This window comes from Carassius auratus, chromosome 34 (assembly GCF_003368295.1).
Source record: "Carassius auratus strain Wakin chromosome 34, ASM336829v1, whole genome shotgun sequence".
NCBI lineage: Eukaryota > Metazoa > Chordata > Actinopteri > Cypriniformes > Cyprinidae > Carassius > Carassius auratus.
The window spans coordinates 6,365,074-6,390,505 of NC_039276.1; the positions used below are offsets into that span (position 1 = coordinate 6,365,074).

The following is a 25,432-nucleotide window of genomic DNA, read 5'->3' on the forward strand; positions in this document are numbered from 1 at the left end:
CCAAAACATATTTTTCCTTTAATCTCTTCCCACAAACTTTAATTGGGTTTCTAATCTCTTTTCACTCTTCCCATAGTACATGAAAATGATGGGGGTCAATCCCATCAGCCACTTCTTTGCCTGGTTAATTGAAAGTGCTGTGTTCTTGCTGGTGACCGTCATCATCCTCACCATCATTTTGAAGGCTGGCGGCATCCTTCCTCACAGCGATGGCTTCGTTCTCTTCCTCTACCTTAGTGACTATGGCTTCAGCGTCCTTGCAATCAGCTTCCTGGTCAGCTCCTTCTTCGATAAGACCAACATCGCCGGGCTGAGCGGCAGCCTTATCTATGTCATCTGTTTCTTCCCCTTCATCGTGCTGATCCACTTGGAGGACAATCTTTCCTTCAGTCTGAAGAGCGCTCTGGTCTGTACTGCATTGAATCAGTTTGCACAGTCACATTGTGAAATATTTAAAAAGGCCTATTAAAGTTCACATACCATATTAACAAATAATGACGAATAATTAACGAATAATTATATACAGTATGATTAATGCAGCCAAAAAATGACATTTAGTTTGACATTATAACTTCTGTTTGACATTATAATTTCTAAAACTTCTGTTGTAGTGGCGGCCTTTTTGCATTTTGTATTTTTATATTTAGACATTATGTACTGTGTTTATTATTTCACTTCCCTCAATATAGGTTTCAGGTTACTGCAGGGACAAAATATCCTTTCTCACACACACACACAAAAACTCAAAACTCCCAAGAACAGCATATTTTCTCAGTAAATGCAGGAAGACATTCTTTACGGATAATTCATTTAGAAATCAAAGCCAGGCGGGACATTTAACAAAAGTCATTTGCATTCTTTGTATGGTAAAATTTAATTATCATGGCTGCTCCACAAGTGAAATATCACCCACAAATGTGAAACCGCGTCATTCATAGAAATGTTAATGCGAACACCTGCAGAGGAATATGGCAAAAGTATCTTTACATGTAATATTATGTCCATGAAGAGTGGGGTCATAAAGTTGTTTTGTTGAATTATTGCACACTTGCATTTCCATGTTGCAATTTTCTTTATTTTGTTCTGTTTTCGTGCAAAAAAAGGTCAGTTAAAAGCACCATTGAAGGAATTTACCTTGTCAGAATTATTATATTGATATGGATACATATTTCACAGTAGTTTCATCCACACAAATTACAAAAACCAATAATACACAATATTTTTAAACAATAAAACAAATGCGTTAGCATATTAACTACATTATATGCACTAATAAAGGAAGCATTCACCCAAGAAAAAAATATTTATTTATTCACCTGTCATTCCAAACCTGTCTGACTTTATATATATATATATATATATATATATATATATATATATATATATATATATATATATATATATATATATATATATATATATATATATATATATATAACAACTCACCTTTTGTAAAAATGTAAGGTTTTGTAAGAAAGTAAGCTAAGTGACATGATGGTGAGTAAATTATGACAGAATTAGACTTTTGGGTGAATTAGTCTTTTTTTAATGATTTAATCGATTGACAGCTGTAAAATAAATCGCTCTGCATTTGTTTTTGCTCCACAGAGCCTCTTTTCTCCGACATGCTTCAGTTATGCCAGCCAGTATATCTCCCGCTATGAAAAACAGGAAGAAGGTAGGTTGACACAAACCTCTCATCTTTATTCAGTGTTTGTTTGGGATAATTACATTGACTGAATGCATTGTGTACTTACACCTCAGGCATCCAGTGGAGCAACATGTATATCTCTCCTCTGGCTGGTGACACTTCCTCCTTCGGTTGGCTCTGCTGGCTGCTCCTCATTGACTCAGTAGTATATTTTATCATTGGGATTTACATCCGCATGGTCTTCCCAGGTATGTGTGAGCTGCTCATTTGTTTGCGTTGTTAGGTAAAAAGAAACATTATTCATTTTTATAAGTTGAGGTTTAATATTATTGTTTGATCCATTTTTCTCTTAATCAGGAAAGTATGGCATTGGTCTTCCGTGGTACTTCCCAGTGACTCGGTCCTTCTGGAAAGATATGTTCAGCTGCTGTAGCAGAACACCACAGAAAATAGGCAGAGGCTTGCTCTTTACCAACATGATGCAAGAGCAAAACAGCACTAACAAGGGCAAAGGTACGTTACTACACAGTTCTTTGGAATACTTGATTCTGATTGGTCTTTTGCAGCATTGAGCGGGTAAGTACTTTTGCATGAGTGGATATCTGTATATTTGGTAACTGTCTGTGGCAGTCTGTGGTGCTATTTGCCCAAATGCTTGCAAACTCTACCTTATTTGAAAGTGACACAGATTGTAACTATATGCTAAATTTGAATCCCTTGAATTTCAGTGTGATATTTTAACATCTTTGCTTCTCTTTATCTATTTTTTTTCCCCCCTGTAGGTAAAAGTAGCTTGGCGGAGAATGGAGAAGACGATTTCTCAGGATTGCCTGTTGGAGTCTCACTGTATGGCCTGACAAAGACCTACGACAGCCGGCATGCTGTAGACAACCTGAACCTCTCTTTCTATGAGGGACATGTCACCTCTCTGCTGGGTCACAATGGAGCTGGAAAAACCACCACTATGTAAGAGCGTAAAAGCATATTGCATCTTAAAAAAATGGCATTGGTTTTAATAAGCATAATTTCTTTTTATTTTTTATTTGAATTGTTGTTTTTTTTTATATATATATTTGTATTTTCTTGTTTCAGGTCACTTCTGACTGGGTTGTTTGCACCAACCAGTGGCACCATCGAGGTGTATGGGATGGATATGCAGACATCCATAGATGATGTGCGTAAGGAGATGGGCGTTTGCATGCAGTATGATGTCCTGTTCGATCACCTTACCACAAAGGAACATCTGCTGCTATATGCTCAGATCAAAGCTCCCCACTTGACCAAACAGGAAGTGAATGAACAAGTGCGAAGGTAAGTTTCAGTCTGTTTTATGTTCTTCTGTAACACTCCCTTAGATAAATTAACTTTTTACAGAAGCTTGTTATCTTAACTCGAATTGCATGCAGATTTCCAATGTGCCCTTAATGGTGTTGGGGAAGCTACTTTAAACTACTTTAAAACTGAAGCTTCCCACACTACAACCTACTCATAATTTAAAGTAGTTCAGCTGCAAAGTCAAGCTACACTGATGCTTATTATATAAAAAAAACAATGATTCTTCTGCAGCATTAAACAGAAAATTTAGATACAAAAAACTTACAGTAACTGTATGGGCTGGTAAAAGTGTGAAGGTTCAAATCCCTCAATGGATGGTCCCTGAACACACTGTGCCCTTGTGCAAGGCATTTTACCTTAAATCACTATGGATACTGTAAGAGTAACAGCTAAATGAGAAATATGCATTAACATGGGTTCCTGTCTTAGAATCCTAATGGAGACAGACATGCATTCCCACCGGCACAAGCGTGTCGGCACCCTGTCAGGAGGTATGAAGAGGAAGCTATCCATCTCCATTGCCTTCATTGGAGGTTCGCGGCTGGTGGTGCTAGATGAGCCGACCACCGGGGTGGATCCCTGTTCCCGACGCAGCATCTGGGACATTGTCCTTCAGCACAAGCAAGGTGAAATCCCCTTGCAATTCATACCAGAGTGAAAATAATCTCCTGACTTGTACCTGTAGCAAACTCCCCAAAGGACTTAGTTGTTATCGGGTATCTGACACTTGGTTTCGAATTTAATTAGGCTTGAATGGATTTTCTCAAGGTGCGTGCAGTCAAATCCAGACAGGGAAAAATCCAGACGCAGATGTAGTAACGACTGATTGTTATCCGTCGTGCTCCTTCTGATGTTTAATTATCTTCCTCGGAGACAGTTAGCGAATTTATCTCGAGCAAGGATTTAAGATTGTAAAAGAGGGTCATGTCAGATTCTCCTGTGTTTTCTTATTACATCAGCTCTTTGTTCAGAGCCTGTCTCTCTCTGTCTGTCTGTATCAGTGAATCTTTGATTTGACATGCCTCTGTGCTGGTTTTGTTTAATTGTCCAGAGCGTACCATCATTCTTTCCACCCATCACCTGGATGAGGCTGAAGTTCTCAGTGACCGCATCGCCTTCCTGGAGCGCGGAGGCCTCAAGTGCTGTGGTTCACCCTTCTACCTCAAAGACAAGCTGGCTAAGGGCTACAACCTCACCCTCACAAAGAAGGTACATTCCATGGAGAATATCAGTCACTCCAGCTTGACTTTCAACCCTCATAAAAAGTACCATGGTAGTACTGGAGTACAGTACAATGGTGTAACATTAATACTAAGATACGCTGATATTCCAATACACAAATGTTCAAAAGTTTGGGGTTGGTTAGATTTTTACAACATTTCCCTTTTTTTTTTCATTTAAATATATTTTACTTTATGTCTTTTAGTCATTACTTCAGTCTCCAGTGCACATTACTCTTCAGAAATCATTTTAAAGATGATTTGCTGCTCAAGTTACATTTATTATCAAAGTTGAAAACAGTTGTGCTGCTTTATTTATATCTATATTTCATTTTATTTGCTATATCTGTATTTTGTGGAAACTTTGATCCAGTTTTTTCAGGATTCTTTGCTGAATATAACTTTCAAAAGAAAAGCATTTATTTGAAATAGAAATCTTTTGTAGCATTATTAATTTCTTAACTGTCACTTTTGATCAGTTTACTACATTTCCTTCATTATTTATTTATTTCAAAAATTAAAAATAAAAATCTTACTGATCCCAAACTTTTATACATTAGTGAATATATGCAATGGTATATAATGAATATTGTATTAATATACCGTGATATTACGGTGGTAATATGTGTCACCTTCGGTATTCCAGAATTTATATTTTATAACTTGTCGTATTATCAACATGCATTTCTGTGTTTTTGATTCAGGTTCAGACTCCTGATTCAAACGAAAAGTTGAACATTGAAGAACTCAGGGCTTTCATTCAATCCTACCTGCCTGACGCTCAGCAGAAGGAGGGAGAGGTGGGCGATTTGGTCTTCGCCCTCCCACCGTACACCCCCCAGAACGCAGCTGCATACCACTCTCTGCTCACCGGTCTGGATCAGAACCTGGACAAGCTTCAGCTCGGCTGCTATGGCATTTCTGACACCACTCTGGAAGAGGTAATTATCAGATGAAGACCCAGGTGCAGGTGGGCTTCAGACTGCCTGCCCAGCGACCTTTAAAGCCTCAAGCAGGGCAGCCCAAGACTGCCAAAGGAAGCTTAACCATACTAGGTTCCCTGGGACTCTTGACTCATACAGTGCAATTTCACTCCAAAGATTCTATGTAGAGCTGGAAGATATTTAATTATTGAAATGCTATTGAAAGTATTGAAGAAAAAAAATGTGATTATATGTATAAAAAAATGTGTTGGCTATTCATTTTAATCATCTAATGCAAGGTTTCCCAACCTGACACTCATGGCTACCAGCTGGATTGCTGAGGCTTTTAGAGTTCTGTTTTCTCTATGAAAAAAAAAAAAAAAAAGATTGCCACCGGTTCCTACACAATCTACATGTTTAGATTTTACAGTCTCCATTTAGAAATTGCTTGTATATTGGGAACCTAATGTTAACCTAACAAAGCCATAGGAAAATATGATCCAACCCTGTCCGAGTGCATTTAAAAAGACATTGTGTTTTCCCTCAGGTGTTCTTGCAGTTGACTCGAGACAACATGGAGCCTACAGAAAGTGAAACCTGGTCTGTATCGGAGTCTGTGATTGCGAATGACATGTTTGCGTCAAGAGACAGCATTCCTGATGATCTCAACAACACGTACCTCGGAGACAAAGCCAGTAAGTGGACTTTTATGACTAGTTTCTTTCAGCAGTTTGCGGAATATTAGTTCCATGACCTGTACTTTCCCAATTACCCCTTGAAAGCTTTGAACTTTGAAAGCTCTTCTTCAGATTTTCCCTGGATTGTAGCGGTTGATATGATTGCCTCTGTCTCATGTGGCACACTCTCTTCTTCTCTCTTATAGGCCTCACTGGGACCTCAAACGTGCGTGGGCTTGCTTTGACTGCACAGCGGGTTAAGGCTATGTTGCTGAAACGCGTGCACCACTCCAGGAGGGACTGGAAGGGTCTGTTCTCCCAGGTGCTGTTGCCTGTACTCTTTGTAATTGCTGCCATGGGCCTGGGCTCCATCAAGAGCGATCTTCAGCACTTTCCTAAGATTGTGCTCTCTCCTGCACTGTACCACATTGATGATCAGTATACCTTCTTCAGGTTAGATTCACTTTGTTCTGTAACTTGCCTATGATTCAAAAAAAGTTAGGAAATATGGGTACTGCTGAAATACCCATATTTATTATTATTATTTTTTTTTATTGGGTAATAATCTGTTTGTAGACACTTTTATCCAAAGTGACTGAGAGTCCATTCACAGTATACATTTCATCAGTCAATGCATTCTCTGGGAATCAAACCCATGAGCCTGCCATTGCTTACTGTTAATGAGCAATGCCTATCTTTATATTTAAAATACCTATCTTTATTATGGGTCACTGGCACACCAGTAGCTAATTCCGCATTTGCTGATGCAAATAATGGCCAAAGAAAAGAACATAGAAGCATTGCACTGTTTCTTATATTGTTGTTGTTTTTTGTCACCATCAAAGAAATATAAAAAATAGTGTAAATATTCAATATTTCACCCAGCCTTAAACATCGCCATTGCATGTTCTCTCCAAAGCAATCAGAATCCCGCTGCCAGTGGTCTTGTAGATTCCATGATGTCCTATCCAGGCGTTGACCACGTCTGCGTCAGAGACCCCACAGATTCGTAAGTAATCATCCATATGTCTCAGTGACCAAGCACTCTGAACTCAGTAATCAGACTGCAGGCCACTCTAAGCCGTAAGTGATTACATATCACAGCATCAGCTCACCTAGGCACTGCAAATGGCCTTCATTTTTGCCGGCTATGATTTCAGCCTCTCTGATCTTCGCAGGTCTGTTCCTAAGCTCCGGTCGCTCATCTCTTTTGGCGAGCCCTGGGACTCTGATACTCTGTCTGCTTGTATCAGTGGGTCTTCTCGTGTTCCTGGTCGATTTCATCCCACTAATGTGCCACTTTTAGTTTTCCATCTCTGTTTTTTGCTACCCTAATTTCCCATCTCTTTTTCCTCACAAACACTCTCTTGCTTTCTTGTTCTCTTTTTTTCGATTTCTCTCTTTCACCCACACATCTGAAAGCTCTGTCTTTTGTAATTCCACTGTAAGAGCGTACAATAATGCTCCTGTATATGGGTGTAAATCTCACAGAAGAACCTCCCTGCACATATTTTTGGGAGATTTACCTTGGGATCATTTGCATTCCTAATACATTTCCTGTTTATAGGATCACATTGTTCCTCATAGAATTTTGTATTCTTCTACTTTTTGCTACAAGAAAATATTTATTTTTCTACAGGGTTTGCAAAGAGAGACCTACTGTAGGAAGTGAGACATGGATCTCCAGAGGCAACAGCTCTGCAACATTTACCACCTGCAAGTGTAGCAACCAAGTGCAGGTGGGTCAAACAGAGCATAACCATCATAACACAAACAACATTATTACATATCCTCAATAATGTGCTTCTCAGCACATTTAAATATGGATAAAGATCGTTAGTGTTTTGATAGCGTGAAGGGGAGACAGCAGGGTTGCACGCCCTTCAGAAATGATTTCAGAATGCCTTTTAAATTAAATTCCTGACTTTGAAACAATGCAGAATGAAAATTCTAATTTAACACAGAATGTTTAATAATAATAATAATAATAATAATAATAATATATATATATTATCATATAGTAATAAAATAATGAAATTAGAAAATAAATCACACATAAACAATATCATGAGGAAAACATGTTATTTACTTAAAAATATATATTTTATTAATAATTCATGTTGACACATATAAAACTTGTATTTAATTATGTGCTTTCATTTTATGGAATGTGGTAGATAAGAGGTGTTGTGTTTCTCCTTAAAATTAAAATCGGTTGTTGGCTGTTTTTTCACAGTATTCAACTTCAAGTTAAGTAAATTGTACTTGTATTTGGGGAAATATGTCACCTTAGGGATTTTTTTTATTTTTTTTACATATAATGGAGTAATTAGCCCTAATTAGTCAAGTTAATGATGTATGTAATTTAAAAATGATTTTTCACCAAAATTGTGTTGATGTTGTGCCTGTTCTTCTTGTTTCAATTCAACTTCCTGTCAACTCCCCTTTGAATCTGAGAGCAAGTTGTTAAATTTTTCCCAGTACTGTATCATGGTGTTTATTCAGAATTTCACTCACTTTTCTCTCACTTTCAGTCATGTCCTGCATTAGTTTACGACCCACCTCACAAAAGAAATCCATCATCCCAGATTGTCTACAACCTGACAGGCATCAACACAGAGGACTACCTGCTGGTCACTGCCAATGACTTCATCAGAAACAGGTGAATTTTATCGCTCGTAGCACTTCACAGCATTAAACAAAGTTTGAGAGATAATTCCTTTGTCACAAGTTCAAAATATGGCGAGGTGGAATATTAAGGAATTTATGAACCGCTGGTAGGCTGATTAATAATTGAACAGGAAGCGCTTCGGTTTATCCCGTCTTAACTGTGGCATTTCCGACCAGCTGACATTTTCCACCCTAGTCAAATAGCACACAGCACTGGGCTGTGCTGCTGGCATGAAAATATTTTATTACACCTAAAATATTAGGGCTAGCATTTATTATTCATACATTGCCCCCCCCCCAAAAAAAAAAAACGTAATATAATAATAAAATGTGATAATAATAAAAAAGACAAATCATGGCTCTTGTAATAAATTGAGAATTCAACAAAAGCATAGAACTATTAGTCAGGAAAAGGTGTGTGTAATATTTAGTGTCTGAAAACCCTAAATCTAATAGGAAAATTTGCATCCAGTAAATGTGTATGATGTGAACAAAATGTTACACCAGCCTAGTGTTATGAGTTCTAATGTAAGTTATTTTGTGCTTTGTTTCAGATATGGAGGCTGGGACTTTGGAAAGTCTCTTCCCATTGATCTTAAGATGGACATGTTAGATGTGCCAGAGAACAGAACCCTTAGTAAGGTAATGTGGATGAGTGATATTACATACCCACAATGGCAAAGTGGCTCATTGTCCCAACGTAGCAATTTATGTAGACAATAAAAGGCTCTGTTCCAAAACCAAGTAAGTTACCACATAGGCAGCATTTTAATGCATCTTAATCACCCTCCAAATGTGAAAGCTGTTCCAAAAGGTAGGCGGCATAATTATGTTGTCCTCTAAGAGAAACTTTTAAGGCAATACCGTATGCATTGTTTGCGCAGAAAAAAAAATATTTTCAAGATGGTGAATAAAACAGAAGTAAAGTTCATTCAGTACCAAAAAAAACTGTTAAGTCTAAGTACGAATGTACAATTTATATTGTATATTTTATATTTATATAATATTATTATTCAGCTATGTTTTTTTTTTTTTAAATGTATGTTAGAATATTGGGTTTCATGTCAAAGCAATGCAGCTAAGGACATTTTGGAACAGAGTCTTTACAAGATGATCATATAAGGGAATCGTTATGCATTGTATTAATATTTGTGTTCACACAGGTTTGGTATAATCCAGAAGGTCACCACACCATGCCTGCCTACCTCAACAGCCTTAACAACTTTATCCTGAGATCCAGCTTGCCACCAGAGAAACGACAAAAATATAGTTAGTTAAATCTCTCTCTAATACTGTAAGGTTTTGTTATAGATTCTAGTTTTCTCTTAGAATCTAAAAAAATGTATTCCGTTCAAAAGTTTGGGTTCAGTAATGCATATATATATATATTTTTTAAAGAAATTAAAATACTTTGATTAAAAAAATGCATTAAATTAAGTATTAAATTGGTATTTATAATGTTACAAAAAAAAAATATTTCCAATAAATGCTGCTCTTTTGAATTCTCTAGTCATCAAAAAGAATCCTGGAAAAAGAAAGGACAATATATTGTAGTTTCCACAAAAATATCATGCAGGACAACTGTTGTCAGCATGGATAGTAAGGAGAAATGCTTCTTGAGCAACAAATCAAATACAAAAACATTTTTAAAAGTCTTACCGACCCCAAATTTTGAATGGTATGGTACTGTATATCTAGTAATTTTCAAGTTGTGTAACAGTTTATATGTGTCATGTCCTGAGCTAATGTGCACTTAGACTTGCATATCTAAAGTTTTGACTTGCCATGTAAGGTCTAATCCACTTTCTGAAAGACTGAAGTTCTTTTTGCTTTCACATATCAATAACTACTGGGTTAATCTAAAATATGCTTTTAGCAATTTCCTGAAATATAATGCAATTCCAATACCCTTAGAAAGAGGGCAGTGTGTCTTTTCTGTCTCTCACCATGAGGCAGAGCGATCTGAATGCTAATTAGAGGTGCTGAGAACTGAAATGAAGGGATAGAGCTGGTCTTATTTCAACACTGCCAGACTGGCCCAGTGGCTGAGATTCACTGTCCGCCTCCAGGCAAGATTAATGCAATCCCACCAGTCAATAATGAAAAGAGGGAATGCATTCATTCAAATGTAGCTGGTGAAGTCATTCAGGGCAAAACAGAGCATAAATTCAGAAAAGGTTCATGGGAGGAGCAGATGGCTGGGCACGTGTTTGCCGGTCAAGTGTATATTTTCTCATGTGCTAAAATCTCTCTTTACAGCCATCTCCATATCCAGCCACCCTTACCCTGGCCAAGTGCAAGACGAGGATGTCATGTAAGAGCACACACATACGCACGCACGTCCTTCTGTCTGGCAGCTAAAGCAGATAAAGTACTCTGTGGGGCCAAATACAGACAGAGCGTATTAGTAGGGGCTGGTACAAAATCACAGACCCAGTGGTGGAGAAAAGAAAGTAATCAGCCAAATGATGGGCTTTAGATAAGATATGCAAACATTGCTCTGACATTTTCATTCTAGTGGAGCACTTGAACTAATGCAATTTGACTCCTGTATTTACTCCTCTTTGATTTTTTTTTCCTGAGCTTGGCTTATTGATTACTAAACCAATATAATGTGTGTTTACTCTGAAGGTGGTTCAGAGGTTAACTGATTCAACGTTGCCACCCAAACATGCCTGTATTTTGAACACTGTGGGCTATTTCAACCGTGTCTAAATTTGAAAGACACACATTGTAAAATTAGTGCAGATGTTTAATTCTCTCAGCTGGGATGAGTCTGGCTTTAATGCCTGCTTCTTTGGCCCGAGAAAGGGATTTCTTGAGAGGGGAGAAAACATGCAGGGAAGGCAAGAAAATGAAGAAGAATAGGTTGGCTACTCAAGAAGGTCTCTGTGAGTGGCTGAAAAGAGCAGAAATACCAGACACTTGTGTCAAAAGCAAAGTCCCTTTAAGGCAAGTCAAGAACTTGGTGGCCATATTGGTAACAGCCTCAGGCAGCTGTTTCAAGTACAGATAGAGTGCTGCAGGAATGACTCCTATAACCCAGAATCGAGTTCGCATTTTTGAACTTCCAGTTACATTTTTCAAGGTCAGTTACATTTTTTGGGGTTAAATGGCTGAAATAAGGTCTGAGGTTAAAGGGATAGTTCACCCAAAAATCATAATTATGTCATTAATAACTCACCCTTATGTAGTTCCAAACCAGTTAGATCTCCATTTATCTTTGGAACACATTTTTTAGATTTAGTCCGAGAGCTCTCAGTCCCTCCATTGAAACTGTGTGTACATACATATACTCTCCATGTCTAGAAAGGTAAGAAAAACATCATCAAAGTAGTCCATGTGACATCAGAGGGTCGGTTAGAATTTTTTGGAGCATCGAAAATACATTTTGGTCTTGCAAACTATTCTAATGCAAACATTTTCCCAACTTGCAGATTTTAAATAAAGATTTATTGGAAATGTAGTGGTAGTGACAGTAAAGTCATGCGACTGCGGTATAGTTTGTTTATAGCCTTCCTTTAACTTTTAGCTTCTCTCAATTGTGTTTAGGCTTCAAAATTCCTTGTGTGCTCTTTTGTGAAGATGATATTAAAATGAGAACAACCTTTATTGAATCTACTTCATAATCTCAAAAACTGTCAAGATTGTGTTTCAGTAACATATTTTGTAGTGATTTTTAACCCTGTTTCATAGCTGATGAAATCTGATTGTCTGATGGTAGCCATATTTTTTAATTATACATTTGTTGTCATCTTAGTTGGGACCAAATCGATCTCAAGTGTTTCAAACATTTTATCATGAGGTTTGTTTTTTTATAGTGCCACCAATTGCCTGGAAAAGTGAGAACGAATGTAATCAAAATGGCTTATTGTATTCAGGAATTATAGCTAAAATATGCCATGTCCAACAGTCTTCATTGGCCTCAGATGGCCACGTTGGATTCAAAGAACAATCTAGTTCAGTCTAGTAGTTTCTTATCCTTTGACTTCATAGATCAACCAACTCAGCCCTTCTTATCTGAATATAAAGTTATCCTTGCTTCTGCATTCAGGCTCAACTCTTTGTGTTACGGGTCTTCTGTCTTTCCCTGAGATGAGTTCATTCTTATTTGTCCTCCATTTTAGTTATTTTTTTTGAAAGTGCAGTTGTTGAAGGCAGAGATGGGATGCAGAGGGGCGACATTAAAGGCAAAAGCTCAGCTGGTGTCTGGTAGAAGAAGTGTCCTGCTGAGACTGAACACTCGATCGTCTTTGACTCTGTCTTACCCAATTCTCACAGATAGAGAGATCTTAATTCTTATGGGCTTTCATCTTTTCTCCTCACTGTGTCTGGTGCCGTTGTAAATGCATCAAGCTTGACTGAAGAGCAGTCATGTGAGAGACTGTAAGAAATATGAAGTGCAGTTTGTATTTTAAGGGTAAGACAAAATGACATGCATTTAAAAGGTCTCTCACTGCACTTGACCACTGTTGTAGAATATCTGGTGCTCTGCTGGTTTGGTTATAAAGTGTACAGATGTATTTCAGATCTTAGTGTGAACAATTCATAGAATTTTTGATCAAATACATGCAAAATGAATGTATATATATATGTATGTATACACAATTCACCAATGTATAATCTATAAAAAAGTTATAGTTCATATATATGGATACATGAGGTCAGATACTCTCAACTCACGTCTTCAAGTCCATGTCTTTAAGATTGAGATCTTTTTGTCTCCTCAAGGGTGGGTGGTTTGGTCAGCATCCTGGTTGCGCTCTGTGTCCTCACTGGATACTCTATCATGACTGCCAGCTTTGTCATCTATGAGGTTCACGAACATCACACAGGCTCCAAGAGACTCCAGCAGATCTCTGGCATCAGCGAACCTTTTTACTGGATCATCAACTTCTTCTATGATATGGTACTTTACGATTAGTTGATCGATTTCAGCCTTTGAGATTTGCTGCATTGATCTGAGAAAAATTAAAATAGAAAAACATGAACAAGAAATTACAAACCAGACTACATGAAGTAGAGGTACAATAATCATTTCTGCCTGCACTTAATCCTTTATTTGTTTCTCAGTAATAATATACTAGCCTTTTTGTAGCTCAAACAGTATAGGATGGTGCTATCAACGCCGAGTTTTTGATTACCAGGACCAAATGCATAAATATAAGTTAAAGAAAGAGTTTAATATGCATATTACATAAGACCGTTTGTATTTACTAAGTCTTTCCTATGTCTTTGCAGACTCTTTACATGATTCCCGTGGTCCTCTCGGTGGCGATGATAGCAGCGTTCCAGCTCCCAGCGTTCACAGAAAGGCAGAACCTCGGCGCGGTCACACTTCTGCTGGTGCTATTTGGGTCAGCATACATTAGAGTCCCTTTACCGCCAGAGATTACCCTGTCACAAGACCGACATCTCATTAGAACGTCTCAGAGCTGACAGGTCCTCAAGGCACTAGAGCTTCATGAATGTGTCATTCAGCTACTGCTACACGTCGCAGCACTGGCAGAAGGGGAGGTTTTAGTTAATGCGTTGTCTATCAGGTAAACACTGGCCTCTCAGCTAGAAAGAGGAGAGCTGCTCGAAGCTCTCCTGCAAGGCCTGGGCTCCGAAGAAGCGATTTCACACACTCCGTCACCCAGTTAATTGCATTGTGGAGAGCAGTGAGGCCACTCACAGTCAGTCTTTAGGCTTCAGAGCACCAGGCTGCTTGGGATGCCCTTCATTGTGTGAAGTCAGCAGTCTGGCTCACATTCATCCGCCTGTAAGCTCACCGGCTCTCGGCCCATAAATAACCGCACATCACAGCAATCTGACCACTTTCCCTTCATCCTGCTTAATTGCTTTTGTTTAGCTGAGTGGTGTGGACTTTTTACACCACTAACAATACATGCAAACGGGCCAGGAAATGTGCACATATACACACACGTGGTACCCCCTCTTTTTAAACACATCCTCTTCCTTGACCCCACCACCCCAATCACCAAGAGTAATGAATAAAAAAGTAGTTGAAGAGAAAAGAGAATTCTTCACAAAGAGGAAATAGATTAACCCATTTATCTTTACTCTTAGCTCAATGGTGGAATATATTATCTCTTTCTTTGCTAAACTCAAAACAGAAGACTTACTGTTGCTCTTTTGTTTTCCTGCATGTTGTAATTCTTCTCTTTAGATCTCTCTTTGAAACTTGCCACTTACCATATTGATTTCATGGTTTCTTTTCAGCTTCTCCACCTTCCCTTGGATGTACCTTCTGTCTGCGGTATTTAAGGATACAGAGATGGCCTTCATCGGTTATGTTTGCATCAATCTCTTCATCAGTGTCAACACCATCATCTCCACTTCCATTCTCTACTTCCTGGGTCAGCTCAACCAGAATGACCAGGTGAGAGAAGAGTCAGAGGGACTTTAATATAACCATGTCACAATTCACCCCCCCCCCAAAAAAAACAAACAAACAAACAAACAAAACAAAAACATTTCTTATCATTATCAATGTTGAAAACAGTTGTGCTGCTCAATATTTTTGTGGGAACCATGATACATTTTTTTTGCATTCTTTGATGATAGTAAAACAACAACAACAACAACTACAAAAACAGCATTTATTTTTAAATAGAAATATTAGCAACTGTTTTGATTATCATTTTGATCAATTTAGAGCATCCTTGCTGACTAAAAGCTAAAATTGCTAACCCCAAAATATGATTAAATAGACCTGATTAGCTTTGCACATGGTTTTTCCTTTTCTAACTTGCTTTCACTGTCCATTTCAGAGCATCCAGGATGTGTACCGTACCATGAGCAACATATTCCTAGTTTTCCCTCAGTTCAGCTTTGGCAATGGTTTGATGGAATTGGCACGGGTTGACATGCAGGTGCAGATCTTGAGCGCTTTTGGAGTGGACGCCTACAAGAACCCCTTCAACTTGGACGTTCTGGGCTGGATGTTCATCTCCATGTTCCTGCAGGGTGTCATCTGCTTCACGCTTCGCCTGCTACTTAACAAGACGCTCCTGCGCAAAGTCAGGTATACCTGAGGCTCTGGGACTGCGCATTCAAAGTGACTGGCACAGTGTTACAGTTTTTACATTTGTTGTGCATTTGTGTATTTCTTCATAGATGCTGGAAGAAGAACGTTTTTCAGAGCTATAGCCCCAATGAGGATGAAGATGTTCTGGCTGAACGTTTGCGTGTGGACCGGGGGGATGCTAGTGCCGATATTCTGCAGGTCAATCGTCTGACTAAGGTGTACCAAAGCCTGAACAAGAGGGTACAGGCGGTGAAGAGTCTGTCAGTGGGCATCCCAGCTGGCGAGGTCTGTGCTGTTTGTATTTTGATGTTTATTATGCACAGGAATATTACAGTATTAAAAGTTAACATAAATTGGCATTTGCAACCAATTGTATTTGCTTAATGCAATATACACACTACCAGTCACAAGTTTGGAAAAGTAACGATTTCTTAATACTGAGTGAACATAAGTCTCATAAGTTTAATATTAAAAGCTTAAACACAAAAGTGACAGTAAGGGCATTTATAATAATACAAAAGATTTATATTTTTAAAAAATGCTTTTCTTTTGAACTTTGTATTCAAACATAATAAAAAATTATTATGTTTGTCATAAAAATATTTAAAAAGTCTTCTTTGTTGCCTTTTTCTCTATCACACTTTAGAAATCATCAGAAATTATATATCACTTGAAAACTTAAAATCTCAAAATTCATCCTTTGAAACCCATTTTAAATTCAAACATTGCATTACCATGAAAATAGTACATCAAAATCATGTTTTCAGTCATGAATTATAAAAATGTAGGTTTGGATCATGCACTTTCAAGTCTATGTTCAAAAATGTAAATGACAGTTAACAGGTTAAACAAATTTACAAAATTAATTATATTTTTTCTAACAGAATATGTTATTTATCTGAAAATGTGCATGTCGATGTGGTCACAGATGGGAAATGCAACTATATATTCTCAGAGAACCTTGTTTAAGGCACTTGGCATATGCTGTCCTTCATTACATTTTAGTTCTGCATGGTTTTTCATAGAAGATTTATTGAGCTGTTAAGAATAATCGATGACAGCAAAACATTCAATGTGAATGAATGGAAGGTCAATATCTTCCTTAGTGCTTTGGATTGCTGGGAGTCAATGGTGCAGGAAAGACGACTACCTTCAAGATGCTGACAGGAGACGTTAGCCCCACCGATGGATCAGCCAAGATCCGTGACATTGACGGGTACCGTTTTTATTTAATTTTTTTCCTTAAAATGTTGATCTGGTACTTTTACTGTTGCTCACCATCTTTTTCTGATGCACTCAGACTCTTTTACTATACATTTGTGTTTTGTTTCATTGCATGTTCATAAATGTCCTTGGCCTGTGTCCTCAGGAGAATGGTTGACATCATAGACTGCAGGAGAGAGGGCATTAACATTGGTTACTGCCCTCAGGTGGATGCACTGGATGACCTCCTGACTGGAGAAGAGCATCTCTATTTTTACGCCCGCATCAGGGGCATCTCCAAGAGGGAGATTGACCGGGTAAGGTCACAGCTATATCATTGTCTGTTGCTTTCTGGCAAAGGCCAGTTTCTTATCAAAGTGACCTACCCTGTACAAAAATGCATGTTTTCTGTTGTGATGATACCTGTACATCGTAAAACTAATTTACTTACATTTCAGTATTTGATACTAGTCAAATGACCAGTTTCAAGGACTCAAAAGTTTGGGTGGTTTGAAATGAGAGGCAGGAAATGAGGTAAAACAGGCAGCTGTCTGTTAAATCATGTCACAACCCACTGACATTTAACACTTTAAGAGAGACTTTGCATCTGTTTTTCGTCATGTGGTACTCTACCCTGATTACAGCTTTCCTTACACGTAAAAAAAAAAAGTCAGAAAATTGAGGTTTGACAGTCATTTTGAAATGACTGGCATGTATTTTGATTGAGATGCTGCTGTTGCCACCAGACTCTCTTAACTCGTAACTTTACCACTTTTACCCATCATCGATCAATGTGGAAATCCCTGCTGGACTTCTCAGTAAGATGCGAACAGATCTTAGTTTGGTATAGTCCGAGTATTGCATTTGACAGGAAATGGTTGGCTCTCCTCCACATTGATTAATTAGAAAGCTAATTAATCTTGCATTCTCTCGGGATTATTGGTAAAAAGCACTTCTATAAAACTTGCCTTTGGCTGCAGATGTCAACTCTTGGACAGTTATCCTAAAGACGAAAACACTGGTCTGAGGGAATATAGTCTGCGGAAAAAGTTGCAATGTCATTTTAGCAACTTATTATGAAAATTAGTTTAAGTTGGAATAGAGTTCCTATTAAACAATACTTTTTTTTGCATGTATTATTGTTGGCTGTGTGTAACAATGATTCATAGCTTTACTGCTTTTATAAAGCAGGAACAATGTCAATATGAAAAAAGTCACCAATATTCAACAAATAGGTAAGTTTATTGAATAAATGAGCTTATTTGAGTCAGAGGCATCTATTTTTGTCATGCAGTACCAGCTGTGCTGAAGATACATAGGAGAACTGTTTAGAAGATAAATCACATTGGTTTATGACTAATTTCTCTGTATTGCATCCACACAATATTTTGATCATGAAAGCTTATGTTTGAACTGAAGATATCAACATTATGTTCAGAGACTGTGACACGCATGTATGACGTTATGAGCACATGACTGTAACACGCATAAACCTCCCTGCCAAGCTCTTTCCCTCCTCTAAAGGAATTCAGGGTTGTCTCTACTGATATTTGGTTAGCCTGCAGAGAAAGAGTCCGCAGGTATATAATCTTATACAGTCTTAGAACCTTGTCCAAGGTGAGTTATCCACAGAAATTGTGAAAAGAGCATCTCTTTGTAGATTAAAGTAAAAATAAAGATGTTTTCTATGAAGCTTTCCAGCTACAGTAATTGATTATATTTGTTACATTTTTATTAATCCATTGTTTACTCAACCTCACATTAACTTTCGTTCCTCAGAGGAAGTGCTTTGAAGAATGTCCATGATGCTTTTTTTTTTTCAGTGAAAGTGGATAATGACCAAGGGCAAGATTTTCAGGGAATTATTTATTCTGTGTCTCACACAAAGTTATCGACTGGCTTCAGAAAACTTATATTAATAGTAGTGTACAAGCTATATAGGCTACTTTTGAGCTGCTTTTTTCCCTTCTGGAGCTTGACAGTCTCTGGTCACCATCCACTTTTATTGTAAGAAAGAGAGCTTCCTGAACATACTACACAAGTTGTCCTTTTGTATTATGTTAATAGAAAGGAAGTCACACAGGTTTTAAATGACATTAGAGTGAGTAAATTATAGCAGAAAATTCATGTTTGGCTGAAGTAACCCTTTAAATCTTTAAGTAAAGTTGATATGAAGTTCAGGTTACCCTTCTTTAAAAAGGGCAGAGAAGGAATTGACTTAACAATCAATGAATCCCATCAGTCATCTTTTGGCTTCCAAGGCTTTGTGTAAAAGCTGCTGAAACTTTGAAATGGCTTTTGTGTTTTGGCCCGTTAACTTGGATTAAAGGATTTAGAGGAAACGGCTGGTAAATTTTGATGTCCTGAGGGTAGCGTGCAGTGCGATGCCCGACCCAAAAGAATGATCTGTAGGTGTGTGTAACCCGCTAGACAGAGAGTGCTTTATGGTTTCTTGCAGGTTTATGAGAAGCTATTAAAATTCATAGAATGTCTACTTGGATCCTTTGATGTATGAATCCAATTAGTTTAAATGAATGCAGAGCCCATGACATGCTCTGTGTGGGGTCAAATGTCAACCGGCATTTAATCAAAACATTATTCAAAGTGACTCATTGTGATGTCAAGACCAAACAGTTAATGTGTTAGAACAACTTTTTAAGCCTTTTTAGGGAACAATTATTGCTTTGTTAATCAAAAATAAATTGCAGGGAAATTATGACAGAACGTTAAGTGTGGGATGGGTTTTAATATAAGGCTGCTTGATTTGAGGGGCCAATACCAGTGTGATTTTTTTTTTTTAAATTGCTATTTAAAATGACTTTGTTTGCTGTGCTTGTTTGTAGGGGTGCAACCTTTGGCTAAAACCCCCCCTGAAATTATATATAAATTTGACTCCATAATAATAATTAATATTATTATTATTTATAATAATTTATATTATTATTTATAATTATTATTATTCATTATATAATTAATTAATAATATTAATTTATAATATATAAAAAAACAAAAAAATATTAAAAAGAATATATTGCTATTGTAATATATCACTGTAGAAAAAAATAGTAATAATTATAATTTTATTTTATTTTATAATACAGATGTAAAATTACAATAGTTAAATTTGAGGCTGTATTAATTTCTTCAAACATTAAACCATCAAGCTATTATTTTGATGGGTACTGCAGGATAATGTTTTTTTTTTTTTTTTTTTTTTTTTTTTTTTACATTATAAGTAGTGTTTGAAAGGATTTGAAGAAACTCCAGTAAAACACATAACAATCTTATCTAACATGCTGTTATTATAATACTCACTATGATAATCTCATTATTTGATCTTTTTTCTTTAGGTTGTGAACTATCTGTTGAAAAAGTTGGAGCTGGATTACCACAGACACAACACAAGTGAGAGCTACAGTTGTGGAACACGCCGGAAGCTGTCGACAGCCTTGGCCCTGATCGGAAACCCTCAGATCCTTCTCCTGGTGAGCAATTGCACATTATGCTACACTGAGACTAGTTACTGTTGAGTAAGTCACACAGTTACACTATAAATCACTGTATTGCATGTTGTCTTGAGTGTTTGCTTAGAGGGGTTTGAATGGGTAAAATGTTGCACCCTTATTACAAACACTTCTGAAATGCATCTTTGTGCTGTTATTCTGACTTAAAAGTTTGGCACAGTGCATTGCAGGATTGCATTTGCCTTGAGAGTGTGTGGGTTTTGCATTAGGTTTTTCTTTTGTTCTGTAAGCGCAGAGAAACGTCCCACATGCTTCTTACAGTACATGTCTCCTCTAACCTCTCAGGATGAACCCAGCTCTGGAATGGACCCACGTTCCAAACGTCATCTTTGGAAGATCATCTCTGAGCAAGTGATGGGCAAATGTGCTGTGGTCCTGACATCACACAGGTAATGATCGCCCCTGACTCAAACTGCATCACTTCCTCCCAACAAATAGGTGGTAGTAATGAGACATTTAGCCAAAATAGACTCTCTTAGACCAGGGGTTTTCAAGCTTTTTAGTGCTAAAGACATTAAAATATAAAGATCCTCTTTTAAATATGAGGGAAATCTTTTGTAAATTATAAAGGTAGTTACATATTTTCATGTGTGTGTGTGTGTGTGTGTGTATATATATATATATATATATATATATATATATATATATATATATATATATATATATATTATTTTTATTTATTTTTTAGTGTTGCTGCACTTTGCCTTTATAGTGGGCTTCTGTATCTGTATTCAGTTATCAGTGGAAACTAGATCAAATTAAAGTTTAAGACAAACTTTGACTATTGGCTTTACTAAGCATTGCCTGAAACTCTGAATTGATTTGAAAAAGCTTTGAAGTTTGAAGACAGTGATATATTATATAATAAGATACTATGTATCTCTTATAATGTGTGTGATCATTAAGTATGGTGTGTTTCTACAAAAGGTTTTTGTCAGTTTTGATGGGTTTTAGAGAGTTGAACAGAGTATGTGTGTATTTGTGTCCTACAGCATGGAGGAGTGTGAGGCCCTTTGCACCCGTCTGGCTATAATGGTAAAAGGACAGTTCAGATGTCTCGGCTCCCTACAGCACATCAAGAACAGGTCAGTGGTTTATCTTTCGGTACCCTGTGTTTCTTCCTTCCAATTATTTTCCTTGGTTCTCTCACATATCCTTTTGTTTTCCACACTTACTGTTGCTGTGGAGCATTATATCTCTTGCAAACACTACATAATTTCATCCCTGGTGATAAAATAATCTCTGTTCATCTGACAGGTTTGGGAAAGGATTCACAGTTAAGATGTACTTAGCTGGAGCCTCCTGTGATGTAGATATGATCAGTAACTTCATGCAGCAGAATTTCCCCAGCACGTTCCTGAAGGTGAGAAACAGAGCACGTCATAATGAAGTTAAAGTTATTGAAAAGTTGAAGCTGAAGTAATTTAAAAGTACCGTTTATTGACTTGACAGCAATACGCCGTATATCATTTCAAATACTGTCGAAATAGGCCGTTTACATAAGTACAGCAGCAAAATAAAACAGCCGGTTCATGGGTCAGAGAGAGTGAGGAAATGGTCATAATTTTTTTAGTATGCATGTTTCAGGACAAAACAAACATTACTAACATTATTAGTAAACCTAAGGGGAAAAAAAATCTTAAAAGTCTATGATGTGACCCCTTAAAGTGTATTTTTGCCGTCTCCTCTAATAAATTAATATTGTCCATCTTTCTGTCCATGAAGGATCATCACTCAAATATGGTGGAGTACCATGTACCTGTTGCTCCTGGTGGTGTGGCTTCAATCTTTGGTCTGTTAGAGTCCAATAAAGCTGTACTGCAAATCAAACACTTCTCAGTCAGCCAGACTACTCTGGATGAGGTAAGTTACATAAGATGACTAGGGTCGTTATTTATTTACCCTCACGCTGTTGTTCTGTGAAACACAAAGGTAGATCTTTTTTGTCTGAAGAATTTTCACACAGTTATTTTCAATACAACTACAGTTTGTAGTGATTTGTCAAGCTATAAGAGACCTATAAAAGTAATACTTACAATATCTTGTATACCTTTTTGAAATCAACATGCTAGGAAAAAAACAAAAATACGATGGAATGTGAATAAATAATGAGTAAATAATGACAAAATATTGTTTTTGTCTGTGAATAGTGAATAAAGGATTTAAAGATTAAACAAGTGAACAGTTGTTGAATGCTAAGTGGAGGAGAGACATGAAAAGAGACATAGAGGTTGTGGTGTGGAGACTAAACGATTGTCTTGATTTGTCTCCTTAGGTTTTCATTAACTTTGCCATGGCGAAGACGGACACAGACGAACAGGAAGCCACTGAAGGAACGGACATTGACAGTCTAGACTCGTACAATGCTTTGGACCGATGAAATATTTGCACATTATACCATTCAATGAACCTCAGAAAAAATACATTAATTTAATATGTAAGAAATCTTTTATAGGCTATATCATATTTTAGTGTTGTGATTTTTATGAAAGTCAAAAAGTATCTATTTTGCCTTGAATAATGAAGTGGCCAAATACATTATGGATAATCATTGAGGATTTATATGAATATTATGAGTTATAGGCTGATATGCTGAAAGTCTGCATTAGTTTACATAGTATGATGCAATTCATTAGTCTTTAATTTGTGAAGTACACTGCTGCTTTCAAAGAAAATGAAATCATTTATTTACTAAATTGTTTGAAATTTTATTAGCTCTACCAGATATATATATATATCATGTATCAAAAGATAAATAATTCACATAAACAACCAACAATGTGTTACTCAACGGAGAATTAAATATGCATGCAGAGTGAAGAGTCCATCCTCTTAAATTGCTGGCTGCATCGATGCAGCTCCTTTCTTGGGTTGATATAAATCACAAAGACCTTTTTGGCTTCAAGGTATAACTGATTCCTCAATGTCTGCACATCTTCAATCTCATTAATATTTTCTCTGAAGGCACATCTCTTGTGCAAGAATGTACTAAATATTTCATTGGCCTTTTCCTCTGTCTGCTTCAAGGCAAGGTTCCTCTTTTAAAATTGTACCAAGCTTATTTTTACATTAAAGCTATTTTTCACATGCAGTTGTTGAGCGTTTGTCTTATTGAATGTAGTGCAATTGGTTCTTTTTTGTCATGAGTTGAGGTATGCAATTTCTTTGCATAGAAAATCGAGCACTGTGTAAATGATGAGCTATCTAATGTTCAGACTGCCTTTCAGACATGTTCTGTCCTTTCCCTGTATACAGAAAAGGGTTATCTCCACTACATTTTACAGATGGATCTTCCGGACTGAAATAGATATAGGGTTAGGAAGTGTACTTGATTTAGTAAATTAAAATGGAAATTATTAAATTCCCCATTCACTATTGTACATTTAAGAAAATCAATCAATCACAAACTACACATGGTAGTTAACTCAATTTAAAATGATCAAGAAAACATGTTTTGATAAATATTTTGACTTTATTTGTTAATACATTTCCAATTTAATACATTTTAAAAGCACTAATAGTAAAAAAATATGCAATTTTGTATACACTCACACATTTACTTGCTAGCTGTAATATTGTGATAAAAAATAAACAAAGAATGGAAGGAACGCACTATTAAACTTCATAATTAAAGCCCCCAGTTGACCAATTAGAGCGAGAGTTCGCTAAGCTCCTCCCCTTCGCTTCCCGTGCTGTTGGAGTGACTCTAAAAACAGGTCTGTAAGTTCAAATCAAGTCTGTAAGAAAACTTGTGATCGCTGTCTTATTTTGTTATTATGGATCAAGAAAGATAATTCTGTCATTGAGTCAAACCCTGTGACATGAACCAGGGCTGTTTTTAAAATGACAGCTGAGCGTTACTTTCATAATGGAAGCAGCTCAGACGTCTGAACACGCCAAAATCTTTCTTCCCAGTCTAAGTCATTGTGGTTTAATTTTGCAGCTTAAGTCAATTAAAGATGTTTGTTGCTCTTGCATTTTACTGATTCGGATCATGATGATCTAAAACAAAGGCAACTTATTTGTGGACTGCAGGTCTATGTCATGAATAACTCAAATAAACATACACTTAAAACAAGTGCAATCAATCGTACTGAAAGTTATCTCCACGTGCAACATTGACAGCTAAGCGGATATAATCTACAGTCAGAAATATATATTCAGATATCGATTCATTTCATCCCATGCTTCCTGCAGCACTTCCCATATACAGTATTGTTCAAAATAATAGCAGTACAATGTGACTAACCAGAATAATCAAGGTTTTTCGTATATTTTTTTATTGCTACGTGGCAAACAAGTTACCAGTAGGTTCAGTAGATTCTCAGAAAACAAATGAGACCCAGCATTCATGATATGCACGCTCTTAAGGCTGTGCAATTGGGCAATTAGTTGAATTAGTTGAAAGGGGTGTGTTCAAAAAAATAGCAGTGTGGCATTCAATCACTGAGGTCATCAATTTTGTGAAGAAACAGGTGTGAATCAGGTGGCCCCTATTTAAGGATGAAGCCAACACTTGTTGAACATGCATTTGAAAGCTGAGGAAAATGGGTCGTTCAAGACATTGTTCAGAAGAACAGCGTACTTTGATTAAAAAGTTGATTAGAGAGGGGAAAACCTATAAAGAGGTGCAAAAAATGATAGGCTGTTCAGCTAAAATGATCTCCAATGCCTTAAAATGGAGAGCAAAACCAGAGAGACGTGGAAGAAAACGGAAGACAACCATCAAAATGGATAGAAGAATAACCAGAATGGCAAAGGCTCAGCCAATGATCACCTCCAGGATGATCAAAGACAGTCTGGAGTTACCTGTAAGTACTGTGACAGTTAGAAGACGTCTGTGTGAAGCTAATCTATTTTCAAGAATCCCCCGCAAAGTCCCTCTGTTAAAAAAAAGGCATGTGCAGAAGAGGTTACAATTTGCCAAAGAACACATCAACTGGCCTAAAGAGAAATGGAGGAACATTTTGTGGACTGATGATAGTAAAATTGTTCTTTTTGGGTCCAAGGGCCACAGGCAGTTTGTGAGACGACCCCCAAACTCTGAATTCAAGCCACAGTACACAGTGAAGACAGTGAAGCATGGAGGTGCAAGCATCATGATATGGGCATGTTTCTCCTACTATGGTGTTGGGCCTATTTATCGCATACCAGGGATCATGGATCAGTTTGCATATGTTAAAATACTTGAAGAGG

General features: G+C 37.1%; 1 protein-coding gene across 1 annotated transcript in view; it reads left to right on the top strand.

The window, feature by feature from the left end:
- Positions 1-23,320, top strand: part of LOC113053805 (uncharacterized) — a 65,805-nt gene extending 42,485 nt beyond the window's left edge. The window contains exons 49-78 of the mRNA XM_026219055.1: positions 77-406; positions 1,609-1,678; positions 1,765-1,899; positions 2,009-2,164; positions 2,434-2,617; positions 2,744-2,962; positions 3,416-3,612; positions 4,038-4,195; positions 4,911-5,147; positions 5,677-5,824; positions 6,013-6,259; positions 6,726-6,815; positions 7,446-7,545; positions 8,341-8,468; positions 9,031-9,118; positions 9,640-9,745; positions 10,736-10,790; positions 13,208-13,385; positions 13,718-13,833; positions 14,702-14,861; positions 15,253-15,506; positions 15,599-15,794; positions 16,616-16,725; positions 16,879-17,029; positions 20,063-20,197; positions 20,522-20,625; positions 21,229-21,321; positions 21,494-21,599; positions 21,962-22,099; positions 22,512-23,320. Of these exons, the coding sequence (XP_026074840.1) occupies positions 77-406; positions 1,609-1,678; positions 1,765-1,899; positions 2,009-2,164; positions 2,434-2,617; positions 2,744-2,962; positions 3,416-3,612; positions 4,038-4,195; positions 4,911-5,147; positions 5,677-5,824; positions 6,013-6,259; positions 6,726-6,815; positions 7,446-7,545; positions 8,341-8,468; positions 9,031-9,118; positions 9,640-9,745; positions 10,736-10,790; positions 13,208-13,385; positions 13,718-13,833; positions 14,702-14,861; positions 15,253-15,506; positions 15,599-15,794; positions 16,616-16,725; positions 16,879-17,029; positions 20,063-20,197; positions 20,522-20,625; positions 21,229-21,321; positions 21,494-21,599; positions 21,962-22,099; positions 22,512-22,616 (4,494 nt within the window). The 3' untranslated portion in view covers positions 22,617-23,320. The remainder of the gene's footprint in view (positions 1-76; positions 407-1,608; positions 1,679-1,764; positions 1,900-2,008; positions 2,165-2,433; positions 2,618-2,743; positions 2,963-3,415; positions 3,613-4,037; positions 4,196-4,910; positions 5,148-5,676; positions 5,825-6,012; positions 6,260-6,725; positions 6,816-7,445; positions 7,546-8,340; positions 8,469-9,030; positions 9,119-9,639; positions 9,746-10,735; positions 10,791-13,207; positions 13,386-13,717; positions 13,834-14,701; positions 14,862-15,252; positions 15,507-15,598; positions 15,795-16,615; positions 16,726-16,878; positions 17,030-20,062; positions 20,198-20,521; positions 20,626-21,228; positions 21,322-21,493; positions 21,600-21,961; positions 22,100-22,511) is intronic.
- Positions 23,321-25,432: the final 2,112 nt, after the last annotated feature.